The 14,726-nt window shown below is 40.2% G+C and overlaps 1 protein-coding gene across 6 annotated transcripts in view; it reads right to left on the bottom strand.

The window, feature by feature from the left end:
• Positions 1–14,726, bottom strand: part of MTOR (mechanistic target of rapamycin kinase) — a 67,521-nt gene that overhangs the window by 14,357 nt on the left and 38,438 nt on the right. For all 6 annotated transcript variants that reach the window (XM_075721694.1, XM_075721695.1, XM_075721696.1 and 3 more), the window contains 9 exons: positions 13,950–14,089; positions 11,219–11,319; positions 10,244–10,359; positions 9,149–9,226; positions 8,637–8,744; positions 6,430–6,555; positions 5,641–5,772; positions 2,007–2,122; positions 561–678 (listed from right to left, as the gene is read on the bottom strand). In XM_075721694.1, coding sequence (XP_075577809.1) covers positions 561–678; positions 2,007–2,122; positions 5,641–5,772; positions 6,430–6,555; positions 8,637–8,744; positions 9,149–9,226; positions 10,244–10,359; positions 11,219–11,319; positions 13,950–14,089 — 1,035 coding nt within the window. The remainder of the gene's footprint in view (positions 1–560; positions 679–2,006; positions 2,123–5,640; positions 5,773–6,429; positions 6,556–8,636; positions 8,745–9,148; positions 9,227–10,243; positions 10,360–11,218; positions 11,320–13,949; positions 14,090–14,726) is intronic.

The following is a 14,726-nucleotide window of genomic DNA, read 5'->3' as shown; positions in this document are numbered from 1 at the left end:
AGCTCCCTGTTGGATATTAAGGCAAAGGCGCTCTGTAGCAAAAATCAAATCACATTCCATTCACATACACTTAATTTATCAAAGCTTAAAATGAAGATTAATATGTCAGGACTAGGGGACCTGTAACGGGAAGAAATGCAGGAGATGGCTGCTCCAGAGAAGATCTGACACCAAGTATTAATTGAAATTTCACAACCCTGAAACCAAAGGCTCTTTGGAGAATTAGCAACAAGTAGGTCAAGTATACTGAGTGAGAACAAGTTAAATTTTTTCCATTTAGATTATCCTTTCTCCTTCAACGTTAACTGACAGGAGAGAAAATCCCAAAAGCAGGAACAGAAACCGAATTGTGGCCTAGTTTTACCAGCCAGATAAAATTTTAAACAAGAATCTCATGATTGCCTTGGGCTGCTTGCTTTGTTTTTTTAATCCTACTCGCAGTAACAAGGCAGGTAGTTATAGGAGATCTTCCTATGAGCACCTTCCTTTCCTGTAGTATGGGATGTGATCAGATTTACTGATCTCTCTGCAATGGTCCCTGGAACCTTTTCCTTACTGACCTTGTACCAGTTGCGATCATGCTCTGTTGCAGCACTGTAGTATTGCAAGACTTTGGGGATGGTACTCTCATTGATGCCTTGCAGGTTCAGCTGCCACTCACCCAGTTTCAGGAAACACCTGGTTAAGCAAAGGGATTATTGACTCAGAACCTAGAATGAAAACGAAGCCTGCTGGGTTAAGAGCCAGACTTCTTATCTGAAGTCTGAAAGACATTTCATGTGGTAAACCCACTCAGTAAGCCTCTTCTGCAGACTGGGAGCGTATGTGCTAACATGTAAGGTTCAAGACACCTACACCCGATTCTAAGTGTGGAGCTAACTAGTTAATGGTTTAACTTTTAGGGGGAAAGGCGAGGGTCAAACTTTGTTCCTCATTTATAGCAGTTATAAAATAAATGTAAGTAACAGCTAACAGTAGCATCAAAAGACTTCATCAGTATTGCTAAAACGCACACACCATATGTGCTGGCTAGCTATACTTATCAACATACGAACTAGCCTTCTGGAGAGAACACTGAGACAGACAGTGGAAACACAGAGCAACTGCTCTTCCCCCAAGCCAGAACCCCATTAAGTCATCCACTTCCTGAGGAAAGGAAAAACAACACATTTTTACCACAGCAGGGTGGGGCTGTGAAGGTTTGTGCAAAGCTTAATAGTTTGCTCCCTCAGCAGGCTTTAAATACCACAGTTACACAGCTGTCCCTTCTATATTCTGAGTTTTCCAGAAAGCACTGTGCAAGACAAATATTGCGCGCAACTCCTTACTAATTTGCCTTCCATGATAGTCACTCTGAAATATGTGAGACAATGTTGTTATCAAGTTCCCATTCTCATAAAAGCAAATTAAGTGCATGCCTCCCTTTTTAAAAAAAAAAGGCAAACCTTCAGTAGTAATCACTATGCAATTTTTTCTTTAAATTGGAAACAACATATCTGGCACCTCCAGATCCATAGAGGAAAATGGTGATTATAAGATGTGTTTTTAATGCAACAATATTTTAAGAGACCATTACATACTGGGCACCTATTGCCCAAAGCACTGCTGTTGTATTAAGGCCACAAGCTGCCAAGCACAGATGTGCCAGGCATGTGGGAAGTGTTTCTTTCCTACTGACTGGATCTCCTTACAAACTGAGAAATAGCCATGCTGAGCGCTCTGCCTTCTGCCAGTGAGCCACAGCGCTGGAAAAACACAACCAGCCGCCAGTGACAAACAGAAGCTTGTTTACACTGATGTGGCACAATAACAATTGCTGAAAATTATATGATAGATAAGAATGCAATACTAAACAGGTCTCTACCAGCTAAATGAGAAATCCCCTGTTCCTTTTAATCAAAGCATGGGCCTTGTCTGAAAAATGTCATCTGCATGGACCCTGCAACCTCAGGAAAGACATCAGTTTCTCTATACAGCTTAAGGGTGTCCAAGAACCAGGTGCTGACCGTGCCATGAGCTTGTGGAGTTCCTGCTTGTGCTGCTGGTCCTCAGTTGCAATAGCATGCTGTGCCTGCTGCTGCATTGTCTGCACGAAGTGCTGCATGTGCTGGAACGCATCAATCTGCAATTGGATGATGGTTGCAGTAAGGACCACAGGGGTTAAATACAACTTCACAAGACAGGAAGACAATGTGGAAATAAATTTGCACTGAAAGCAAAAAGTACAGTTTTGTTTTCTTTCAAAGCTTCTTAGCCATTTACACCCCTGAAATCAGTTTATGCTCTACATATGCAGTACCAAATAAATGAAGAGGTTAGGGATTCTTTAAGTCTCAGAAATCTGACCACTGAGATGCTACACTGAGGAACAAATAACTTCATCCTTCCAATGCTAGGCACACCTTCATATCATACATACAATCAAAAGCATGACCAACCACAACATAAGCTAACATTGTGCTCTGATGTGCAAGAAGTCAACTTTGGCAAAGCAACAAGGTCACCTGTAGAAGAAGAAAACTTCAGGAGCAGAGAATGTCCTGTTACTGCTCATGCAGAGTGAGATTCTAGTAATGATACAGAGATGTCTCATTTGCAATTGAGCATGCACAAAGACAGTCCAGCAATTCCAACAACCAAACAAATGTTCATAGCTTACAAACTGTATCTGACCAGGTCACTATCATAACAGACAGGATCACAAATCCAGAGAAGTCTGTCTATAATATGCTATGGCCTGAAAAAAAACCCGAAATTGAGAAAATAATGCCTGAAAGAAAACTTGCAGCTTCCTGATCTTTCGTCCTAACCCCTCAGCTTTGGCTAGGCTTACAGTACACACCATGAGATGTAAACTTTAAGTTGTTTCAATAAATTAAAGTCTAGATTTCTCCTAAGATTGTTTAAGAAGTACAAATGTACATTGCTCCTTTGCCAGCAGACTACATAGGGCAGTAGTGCTAAAGCAATTTGTACTACCAAATTTTGAGGGAACACTCTTTTTGAAATGCCTTGGGAAGAATTATGGGGTAAGAAAACCCAAAATTAAAGATTTAAGGAAAAAAGTATGCATGCTTCACTGGAAACAATTAGAGTAAAGCTGTTGCAATCTGCAAGGTCATTTCAGGTCAGAAACTGCAGAATATGCTATTAAGAGTCCAATTTACTTCTGTTCCATCTACAGGAATGAACTACTTTAGAGTGAGACAAGAATCACCTGAGCTGAAATACCTCATCTATCCTGTTCACATGTCAGCATGCACAAGTCAGTCGTCAGGAAAAATGGCATTAGCCCAGGGTGAAATAAAATAAAGTATCACACTATTAACATTAATGGGAGGCATTCCACAGCTTGTAACCTAGATACTTGGTTAGAAGGGAGTGCGGGGGAAATAACAATCTTATAAATAGTTATGCTGTTATGCCAGACATTTGTCAAAAATAGGCAAAAAGATATTGCCAAACAGTTATGTGCCCCTCTCATATATAGACACACCCAACAATCCGCTCTTCAGTTTCCATTAATATTGAAAACTGATCACCATGAACTGACAGGCAGAGCACTTAAGACTGAAAGCAGTAAGTTTTCTTTAACAACTGAATTACTAAGTTTGTGTGCAGCCTCGTTATGTATATGTCTGTAGAATGCAACTGCTGGCAAAGGTCCTTGTCAGGAGGAGTGCGATAGGGTTTACTTATCCATCTTTTAATCTGTTGTTTGAGAAAAAATTGTTGTGCAGCTCTGCAAGTGCTATGAGGCTGGTTTCCATCTAGATGCCAGTTTTGCTCCTGCTGGATCTGGCATGTGCCAAAATGGTGGTAAGGAAAACATTTTAAGTCAACCAAACAATCTTGAACTCCTCAGCTAGAGAAAATGGTCATTCCTACCATACCAGCCTACCTCAGTAGCTTATTACTTAGGATACCAAATCAAGTGAACACACACAATTATATAAAACTCTGGTCTACATACATCACTAGGTATAACTATGTATTAGTTAGTTAATGATAGTCACTCAAATAAGACGGAAGGATAAACCCAACTATGTAACACTGCTGGTACCAGGAGAATTCCCTAACAGTTTCAGTGTTTAGTATAAACAAACACTTAAGTCTCACTCCAGACTGCAAACTCTATTGTACCCTAATATAGCTTCTTCTGCCACAGAGCAGAACCACCTTTAACCATGAATTTAAAAACAAACAAACAAACAAATCTACTTTCCAAGTGCCACAAAGGACTGAATCATTGAGTCAGCCCTTCCAGCAGAAGAGTGCTCAGAGAAAGGGTTGAGACTTGTGTGCAGGTCTAGGATTAGTGCTACCTTGGGTAAAGTATTTCTCCCTCAGCACTGTAAACAACACACAGTTTTAATGTGTTAGAAAGAAGGAAAAAAAAAAAGCTCCTAAGCACAGAGCTTATGTACACTGTATTTAAACAGGAAATCATTCAACAAGCAAGAGGAGGTGATTCTAACCACACCTGTTCCTCCTTCTCATCTTTCTTGCTTTTCTAATATTTTTTTTTTCCTGTCTTTATGGACTCCACATATTCTTGAATCAGTCTATTTTAGATACATTGTTTTCTCCCATCCCTTAATCTTTGTGCCTTCTTTCATTCTGCATTCTACAACTGCAAGATGCAGTTTCCTGCATCTTGTCTATTTCTTTATCACAGGTCAAACAGAAAAGTCCACTTTCACTCAAAGAGGAAGGCAGAGAAGACCCATATACTTCTTGGGTCATTTACTGAAGAAATTAAGAGACCATTATGCTGTTTTACAAAGCCAATAGAACAGGGCCTCATCGGCAGCTCCTTCTGTTTTTAAATTCAAATAAAGGATAGTTAGGTCATGGCAGTGTTCCCATAGCAATGGCTCTGCTCCAGTGCTGGCAATCCCAAAGACAGGAAAAATAAAAAAGATGTGGCAGAATATGAGAATAAATGGAGGCTTTAATGTATATTAAAAAAAAGATAAGTTATCCAGTCTGGAGCTTATTGGATTTGATTATGTAAATTCTCCCTGTGTTGCAATGTCAAAAACATTCACCCTAGGCTCTTTGGAGCCAAATTGTTCCCATGACAAAACCCTATGTACTTTTCAGCTGTCTTTCAGTTAGAAATTTTCAATAATGTCCTTAATAAAAGTCAGCTTTGCTCAGCAACTAAGTACAAACTGTTCAGGATATTTTTCTAAAACAGGTAATAAAAAAGCCTTACTCTTTCAGCATGTAGCCCTGACCATAGGTACAGTGTGGAGACCTGGCAATCAGAACAGTGGATGAAACATCAAGTACAAAGCCTACACAGTTAAATTCTGGTGAGGACAGAAGAGCTACTATTGACCATTAATCTCAGCTGCATCCCTTGGGTACCGATAGTGGTTTAGCAAAAATAATCTTTCCACATAGGAAATAAAATTAGGGCCAGGCCTTCTCTGTCACTACAGAGTTCTAAAGGAAAATTTCAAAAGCTTATCTTCTGAATAACAATAAGGAAACGGATGAGTTACTCTCTTTTAAGTGAGCAAAAATAAAACCTTCAGCCTTGACTTTGTTCTGTGGGGATTATGAAGAGCTAACGCGCATGCCACCACACAAAACCTGAGCAATGAAACAGAGTACTATGTTCTTCTGTACCTTACGGGCACTCTTCCACATGTGTTTCATGTATGCGTAAGTCACTTGGGGATGTACTGTTGGCAGTGGGTGATCCAGCTGTCGAGATGGATCTACTCCCAAGAGCAGGACAAGTGTCTTATGGGCCAAAGCCTGGAGAAAGTTGCAAAGAGAAAAAGCAGGTTAAAGCAAGCTCATTCTAACCTCCATTTCATATTGACCATGGAGTTGCCCGCCACTAAAAAATACTTCCAACCCTCCAGATAAAACACAAACATAGCAGCCTTATTACCACTCCCTGGACTCATAAGAATATCACATGATAAACCATGTCTTCATTGGGATCAGAGTGTTAGATTCTCATTTCAGAAGCCAGGAGAGAGTGTGAAATCTCTGTTTCAATTATCTTTGGTAATAAATCTTGTGGTGAACGTTGAAATAGGATTGTAGTATTCAACGATAACAACATCACATTCTAGATTTGACAGAGTTCTTTAGCAGAGAGAGCTATTATTAATAATTACCAGTGCTGCATAAGAACTTTCAGGTATAGCCTGCAACAAAAAATTGACCCTGAGGCTCTCAGGTATAATACTAGTCCCACAAAAGTAACCTTGGCTACAAGCATGACCTCTACACTGGTTACAGTTTTAGCATTTCAACAATTTCTGAACAGTCTCCTCCTCAGAGGAGAGCCCATCCCACTTGGCCAATGAAAGTATTTGGAAATGCTCAAGGTGGAAGCAGCATGACAAAGCAAATTGTCTAAAAGCCAGCATGCTGTAGAGGGTAGAGCTTGATAATGCTCACCAGTCTCCCACTCTTGCCACACAAGCTGGCATACTTGAGCCAAGTTCTCATGTCCTCATGAGGATTCACAACAAGAGATCGGACCATCAATATTCTTTGCCAGTCTTCCACAATTCGTTGACAGCCCTGAGAGAAAAAGGAAGAGAAAACTTGTTAGCATTTTAACTCCAATCTACTCCACAGAGCCTTAATTCTGAATTTGAAGGGACTTTTCCCAAGATGGAGAGACTTCAGTACTAATAATTCATGGTAGGCGGCCACTACGAGCTAGCTGGCTATTTCTTTAATACTGCAACGTGTGAAGAAGGTTAAGTCCTTGACTCTTATTCTCTGCAGCCAGCTCATTGTTTGCAGTCTAATGATATCCTCTAACAGAAAAAGGAGAAAACTTCTAAAGCACAAATGCATCCAAAAGTCAGGAAAGCTCTTTGTGCAATTCTGAAACGAGTCAAGAGTTTTATAACACTTCTCAACCTAGTTATAAAGCCTATTTTTGGTTTAAACAGTGAGAAATCTCAATATGGAGATGGTACAAAACCAAATGGTTGCAAAGATATTTTTGTTATTGCCCTTTTTCTTTTCCTTGCGTGTGTTGCTTTTAAAGGCTGGCATGACTGATATTCTGCCAGAAACTGCAGTTCCAACTGCTATGCTGCTTGTGCAAGCATTGTCTGGTTCTTGTCTGTCTGAAGGGAAAGGCACAACATTGTCAGTCAGAGCAGGATGAGTCTGTATTTCAAACATTCAAGGATTCTACAGAGAAGTAAAATTGTGGAAGGGACAATAACAACCAACCACATGGTGCTTGCTGTAATGGCCAAGTACTTCAGGGTAACAACGATGCTCTGAAGTTTGTATTGATTGAGAGACGACTTAGACTTAGTTTTGAGGTAAACAAAAGAATTTCCAATGGCAGTAAGCACCTTAGCACCAAAGCATCTATTTCTTTCCCTCAATTTCCCCAAAACTGGGGGCTGGTAAGTTAGGCAAAGCTTGTTCCCTAACACCCAAATAAACCTCATCCAACAGGCATTTAAAAATTATTAAAAAGCAGCTATAAAATGTGCAAGAACTGTATGTACTGCTTTCAGGACTATAAACAGCTCTATTCAGACATTACACTTCCTGTCACTCTCAGTTTCTCTAGGCCAGTGGAATGCTCCTGAGCTTTTCCAGACAGGAATGCAGATGGGAGACTAAAAGCTTTGTCACAGTTTCCCAAACAGCTAAAAAATATGCAGCAGCAACAGCCTTTCACAAGGAGGCAGATATAGCAATCACAGTGAAGAACCCTGCCGAGGGAGAAATTTCTTCCTCCAGGCAGTGTATCAAAATTTGGTATAATGAGAGCATTTTACCCTAATTATGCACTTTTTCCCCCCCGCCTTCCCTTGCAGGAATCACCTCTTTAAACAGTATTCCTGTATGTACTACCTCATCCAATGATGTTCATTTTCACTGTAGGGATGCCTCTTGTAAGGAAATAGTCTCAAAATATTTGGCTGATTTAAATCTTCAGAGATGCTTTGGATTTTTGCTGTTTAGAGTAAGAAAGGCACAAACTTCTTTTTAAATACAGGAAAAGCAGCATTGCTGAAGGTCTCTCAAGAGGACAAGGCTAATCATAGAATCATTTAGGTTGGAAAAGACCTTTAAGATTACCGAGTCCAACCATAAAACTAACACTGCCAAGTCCACCACTAAGCCATGTCCCTAAGTGCCACCAATCGATTGGAAATGTTCTTGTAATAGGTCAAAAAGGAACATGACAATCTTTTACTAGTATGTGAATTCTCTGTCCAGTTTTCCAGCATTGTCAGAGAATTCTCTTCTCCTTAAAATGCAGCCAGCCAGGTAAAAGTTCAAACTAGCCTTATCCAAACCAGTATTTCCAGGTGTGATCCAACACCGAGACAAGCAGCTTTGGAAATGTTAATAGTGTCTCCATTCCGTACACCTCTATTTCAAGGCTTAAATCACCCTACTAAAGTGTCACATCAGTAGACACCTCAGGAACATTAACCAAAAAAAGCCCAAACCACCAGGACAAACGCAAAGGAGACAGACAGCATGCAGCCATGTAAGCGTATATGCTATTGGGGTAGAAAGAGAAATGGAAAGATTTGCTGAGCCATCACACTGACTCAAAAGGAAGCCGTTCATGCCAACACATCAGCACCTCCATCCTTGGAGATATATAGATGTACCTGCAGTCTTTCCCACCAGATCTGGCGGATGATCTCACGGCGTTCTGGTACAAGTTTATACTGGATAACCTCTTCCAGCTCTGACAGCATCTGGCAGGATACCATAGCCTGAAGGAAACAATCACATTCCATCCCAATCACTACAGAACAAATCTATAATTAAGGAACAGTATTTTGGCATCAAAGTCTTAAGTACATATGCTGCCCAACAGGTAAAGGACTGACTGCTATATACTGGTATCTAGATGACCTGCTGATTCAAACTTTCTAAATGAAAATTCTTATTTCTTTTGGGGCGGGCTGGTGGGTGGTGGCGGAGCTCACTTCACTGTTTAATTTGTCCCAAAGCTGCTCCTATAAAGTTATATTTCTTATCTGACAAGAGCCATTTAGCTTGCGGGCCTACACAGGTCTTATGTTTGATGCAAGTGCTACTCAGAAGCTTTATACACCTTCTAGAGACACTCTGAAGCAGCAACGAGGAGAATGAAGGCTGAGAGTTAGACACTTACCCCATAGGCTCGACTGTAGCTCTCTCCTGCCATGGCAGTCAGCTCAGCATCTAGGAGATCTCTGGCTTTGTCAATGCACTGAAATAGAACATGATATTGGGGCAAAGGTGGTATGTTTTATCTAGAGTCAACTCTTGGAACTGCTATCATCTGTTCCATCTCATGAACAAAGCTGGCATTGTTCCCATTCTCCAAGAAAACCAGGAAAGGATGTTATCGATAGAAAGAATTGACAGGAAAACAGTGTCCAGGGGAGGTATAGGGGAAGTCAAGGGGGCTTCATTTATCAGTTGCACAGTCTGAAGTTTCTTTCTACCAAATCAAAGGTTGTACTATTTCTAGTTTTACTGTCATTGTAGAGATCATCATTAATAACATTTATAGAGGAAAAGAGAAGTTCGCATTTTAGTGCAAGAGGTTACAAAAAAGCCTCAAGAAATGTCTCTTGACAATATACAATGACAGAAAATAGCTTTCACTGTTTTATGTAACCCAACAGGTTTTTATGAATTTTACAGGACAGTAAATTCCATTTCTCTTCTTCCAACTAAGACGTGCTCTTCAAGCATGAAATAAATCCTGCTTTGGTTCCAGTCATTATATAATCTCTCATCTATAGTTTTTCCTGTTCAAAACATTAAAGGTTAATCACAAACTCTACGCCTTTGAATGCCTGGCTAATTTTACTGTGCACATCACCCAAAAAAAATCTATGTACGGGTTTTGACAGAGCAGACTGAATTACTCCTTTATCTAAGTTGGCAAGCCAGCACAGAATTCTGAGAAATGGTACTCGAGCTTCCTTGGAAAGTAAACAACATGCTTTGCATCTACAGAGGGGAAAAAGTCACTCTGCACATCTCCTCTGTGACAAACAAGCATACCAAGACTGCTCTGTTTAATAGACTCATTCCTTGACTTGATTTCTCATCTCAATCTAAGATTTAAGATTTAAGATTTATCACTGCTACCAGAAAAATTAGAGGACAAGTTCTGGTACATGAGGTATATGGGCACTTCACTGGCCAACTCAGCAATATAGCCTAGTTCATCTTAAACTAGGTTTTTGGGAAGCCAACAAGGAAGATAAATTACCTGCTGAGCCAGTGAGAAAAGGTCCTGATGAAGAGCCAGTACAGCCCTGTAGAAAGCACCATCATGTGTGTCCCTTGGGATCATGCAGGTATATTCTTCCATGCTATCCCACTGACCTGCGGAGACACAGATATCCTCAGTATTACAACAGCCTTCTCTGCAAGATAGGAACAGAACTATGCTACAGTGCTTAGACATCAGTGACTAGGCCTGAATGCTGTGTGGTACTTCTACATTTAATTCAGCTCTCAACAGCTTGTCTTTGGCAGAGACAGTCTGTGTTATATACAGAAACTCTATATATACATACACAGAAGAGTTATAGACAAGCAAAAACATAGGCATTTTTCTTCTAGGCAAATTGTTATCCTCATGGAAAAGGTTCTTGCATTCGTTGTGATGAAAAAGTTGAAATGCTGACATTTTCAGAACATTTGAATGAATTAGTGTCCTACAAAGCAAAAGATTATTTTTTCTCAGTAAAAGCTGGCAGACAGCAAGTGATTTATAAGCTTCTCTAGTAAATATCTGGCTATAAGAATAACTGATATTTGGACCATTTATAGATTTATTCCACTTAAGATTGTCTACTCAGCAGACACAACCTATCAAAATGCTCAACACATATTGTTCTAGTTTGTAAATAAGTCTGCCACAAATCTGAGAAATTCCATTAATCTCATTTCAAGTTTGATATGTTCAACGTAAAACTAAGTAAAAAGGACCAGTTAAGCAAGCGATTATCTGCTCAGACCAATAAGGCAGTCCCTCTGATACTCGAGACCACACTGGGAGACCTTACGTAGGTTTTCCAAAGGGCTTCAGTGTTGAATGACACTTACTTCATATCCCAACGTAAATACTTCTGTTCTTTGATTTTTCTGTTTCTTACATTTTGTAGTTCTGAAGTAAGTTAAAACTATCTGTGCTTCCACACTATGGGTTGTCAAATACTACCACACAAGGATACGTTACCTAGACCCCAGGCAGCAGCAGCAGCCATCCTAGCCATCTTAGCTTGAGTTTCATCATTCACCTGTGTCCACTTTTCACAGCATTGCTGGTGGAGCTGCCCCCTAAGAAGAATCCACAATTTCTGATCAGTGAAAAGCCTCTTTAAGAATTCTGCCTTGTTAAACAACCACTTTCCACAGATAAGACTGCAACCAGCCCCATCATTCTTTTTATATAGAGTGGAGAATACGACTCTTCTCCTCTGGCCAACTCAGACACGCTACTCTGATGACAAATACCCTATCATCAGAAAATAATTTAAAGGCAAACTATGCTTTGAAAACACAAATCCAGACAAAAGTTTGCATATGTTCCTCAGCAATTAGTAATGCCTACTTTACAAAAATTGTCAACTCCAGTCTACAAATACAGGAAAAAAAAAAAAAAAATCCCAAGAAAAAACCAAACCACCACCAAACAAGGGATGCTTAAAATTTTTTGCAAGTGTCACTGCAAGGAACATATGACCTTGAGCTTGTGCATGGCTCCTGCTATCAAACAGTTTGGATAAATACATCATCAAGTTTGAAGACAGAAGCTAGAGAATCAATGCTGCTGTAACCTAGTATGAAGACTTGTCGTGGCAAGATCTCAGAGGGGATCTGAATCTTTCCTCTCCAGTGGAGAGGAAGCATCAGGATTCTTTATATTATTTCTTTTAAATCAGCTGTGAATGCTCCATTAATCAAACCAATTATTGTGGGTGTTGCAGTCCTAGAATTTCTCAGGCTGGATACTCTGTAGCAGTGGAATAGCTGCCAACTGTGAGGGAGGCCAGCTTGCCTTCCCTACTGTCATCCTCTCCCCTCCCAAAAAGGAAAATGTGTTTGTCAAACAGAACTGATGGACTGCCACAGGCAAAAGAGTCGTTCTGACAGCTTAATGGCCCAGGAGACACACACAAAAAAAACCCCCAAAACACCAACCCCAAGCAAAAAAACCCACCACAAAAAAAAACCCCAAAACAAATGAAAAACCAAGCCAAACCTAGCAACAGTAGTAAATCAGGCCCTCACAGATGCTAATATAGGAGTATGGCTCTTGCAGATATAACTGCATCAGGAGACAAATGGCTAAGAATATTTTGGCTGTACTTTCAAAACATCACTGCACAGAGTACTGAAATAATGATGCTGCATAGTATCAGTTCTAGATTAACTGTCAGATTCTGCCAAGCAGACTCCAGCAGCACAAATAGTCAAGTTGAACACTACTGAAGAATATCAGCAGCCAAACCATGGAATCAGTCTCAGGATGATGCCTCTATAGTCAGTTGCAAGGTAACAGACAGCACTTTGCAAAGGCATTTCTGAATTGTAAAAACCATCTGCATAGAGACGGAGTGCAGTTCCACAACAGCAAGCACATAGATCTTTGAGGTTGTGATTGCTCTCATCACTACATAATATCAATAGATGCGCAATATCTCGCTCCGACAGAAGAAAAGCATCCTTTTGTAATATATTTGTCACTGATATACGAAGAAGCAGGAGGTTCAGAGAGGGCACTTTACACAAATACATGTCCTGCGGGAGAGAGAAATTCTTTAAGTCCCTGGTGGGAACTGCCTACTCCTAGAAAAGATGATTGAGAAACCCTTACTAAGAGGATCTATTTTTCCTACTGAAAAAGCTACGTCCAATATGCCTCACCCTCACCTAGGAAAAAAAAAAAAAGGGCAGAAAAATGCTGTCAGAATTAGGTTTCTCAAACAGCTCTGTTTCTCTAACAGTAAAATGACTTTAGTGAAGAGGAATCTCCTTACTATGTGCCATCCCATGGGTTCACGTCAGGACCCATCATGAGAGCGCTCTAGTGACATGAAAAGTTCAGCAGAAAGGCGGAACCTGGACCAAATCACATATGCCCCTAGGAAGAACTGCATGCTACAGTGCACAGGATGCCTTCTCCAATTATCTTTGTTGAATTGAAGTGAACAGGGAGAAAAACAGAAGCCCCCAGTTAACTAGCAAGCTGTGTCACTACCAGCTCACCCTCTCACAAAAACTGACTCTAATCAGTTACATGTTGACAACACACATTTAACACAGGGTTTGAAATGCCAAATGTCCACAAAGACAATCTTTAATGAATGCTAAAAAAGAGTAATAATGAAAAACTCAGCCATCTACAAGACTGGCAAAAGGGTTTTAAAGTGGGAATAATTTATCTGGCATAATCTTACACCCAAGTGACTACTGGGAAGCAGACAGTTTCACTAACAGTTGTGCAAAAGGCCATGCTTTCTGGATAGGCACAGGTCAGACCATGAATAAATACAGAAATCTCTCATGTGTTAATCAGAGTTTAAAAAGGAAGGCCACAATGAGCTCCTTTTATGATTGTTTTTGACAAGTGCTGCCCAGTTAATGTTGCCTGAGGGGTCCCCTCTATTTACAGTTTCTTTCTCCGTTACAAATGGGGTTGATCTGATCATAAGACTGCAGATTCTCTTTCAGAGAGACCTTAATTTATCAGATGGCCCGTCCCAAAAGGCTTAGAGATGTTATTACCAATTCTGACTTCAATGAGCAAAGTGAGAAGTTGCTGGAAATACTCAAACTATTAAGGAAGCAGGAGTAAACAGGAATTCAGGCAAAAAAATTCCACCTGTATGACAGCATCCAGAGAAGAGTTAGGCACCATTTTTAAAAGCACCATTTTCCTCAGTCTTCAGGCATTCCCCTCTTACCATTCACCAAGTGCTTCCAAGCAACGCATCCGTCCTAGCATCAGCTCAGGATCATCTTTATTTGTGTCCATCTTCTTGTCATAGGCCACCAAAGCATCTTCCCATTCATGAAGCTTTTCATACCAAGTAGCTTGAATTTCCTAAGGGGGAAAAAAAAAAAAAAAATAAAAGCAGGATTAATATTCACCATTCTATATTAACTACCACAGCTTTTCCTGAAAAATTCTGTGTCTATGTGGTCACTTAGCCCTTTTTCATTCCAAATATCCTCATGGACTTCTACAATACAGAGAAAAGCCTTGAGCTAGTGCAAAAACAGGAATCCTGAGTATTGCTTAACCTGCACAGAAATGAATTCAGGTTTACCAGAGTGATCACTCCAACATCATCCCCCTATTCAGTGCCACTGAAATACTAGCTCAGTAGCTGGCGCTTTTCTTTTTGGAGAGGGGGAGTGAGTGGAATAGGAAAAAGGGTAAATCTATAAAATATTCCAATTCCCATTGTTGCACATGCTTGCATTTAAACAACAACAACAGTCCTGTGTTCAGGAATGGAGTGACTAACTGGAAAAAACCCCAAACCCAAAAAGCACACTGCGCACCTGGCTACTGCTAGGCCATTTTTTAATACATCAGGTAGTATGATGTTTGGGTCTAATCACAGCCCTCACAGGGAAAGGCTGTGGTTTGTAACAAAGACTTTAAAAGTAAGCCAAACAGTGATCCTTATCAGCTGCACAAACTTTTCTTCAGTCTTTGTTTCTAGATTTTGTTT

This window comes from Pelecanus crispus, chromosome 15, assembly GCF_030463565.1.
Source record: "Pelecanus crispus isolate bPelCri1 chromosome 15, bPelCri1.pri, whole genome shotgun sequence".
In the NCBI taxonomy this organism is placed as follows: domain Eukaryota; kingdom Metazoa; phylum Chordata; class Aves; order Pelecaniformes; family Pelecanidae; genus Pelecanus; species Pelecanus crispus.
This window is presented reverse-complemented; position numbering and strand designations above follow the sequence as displayed.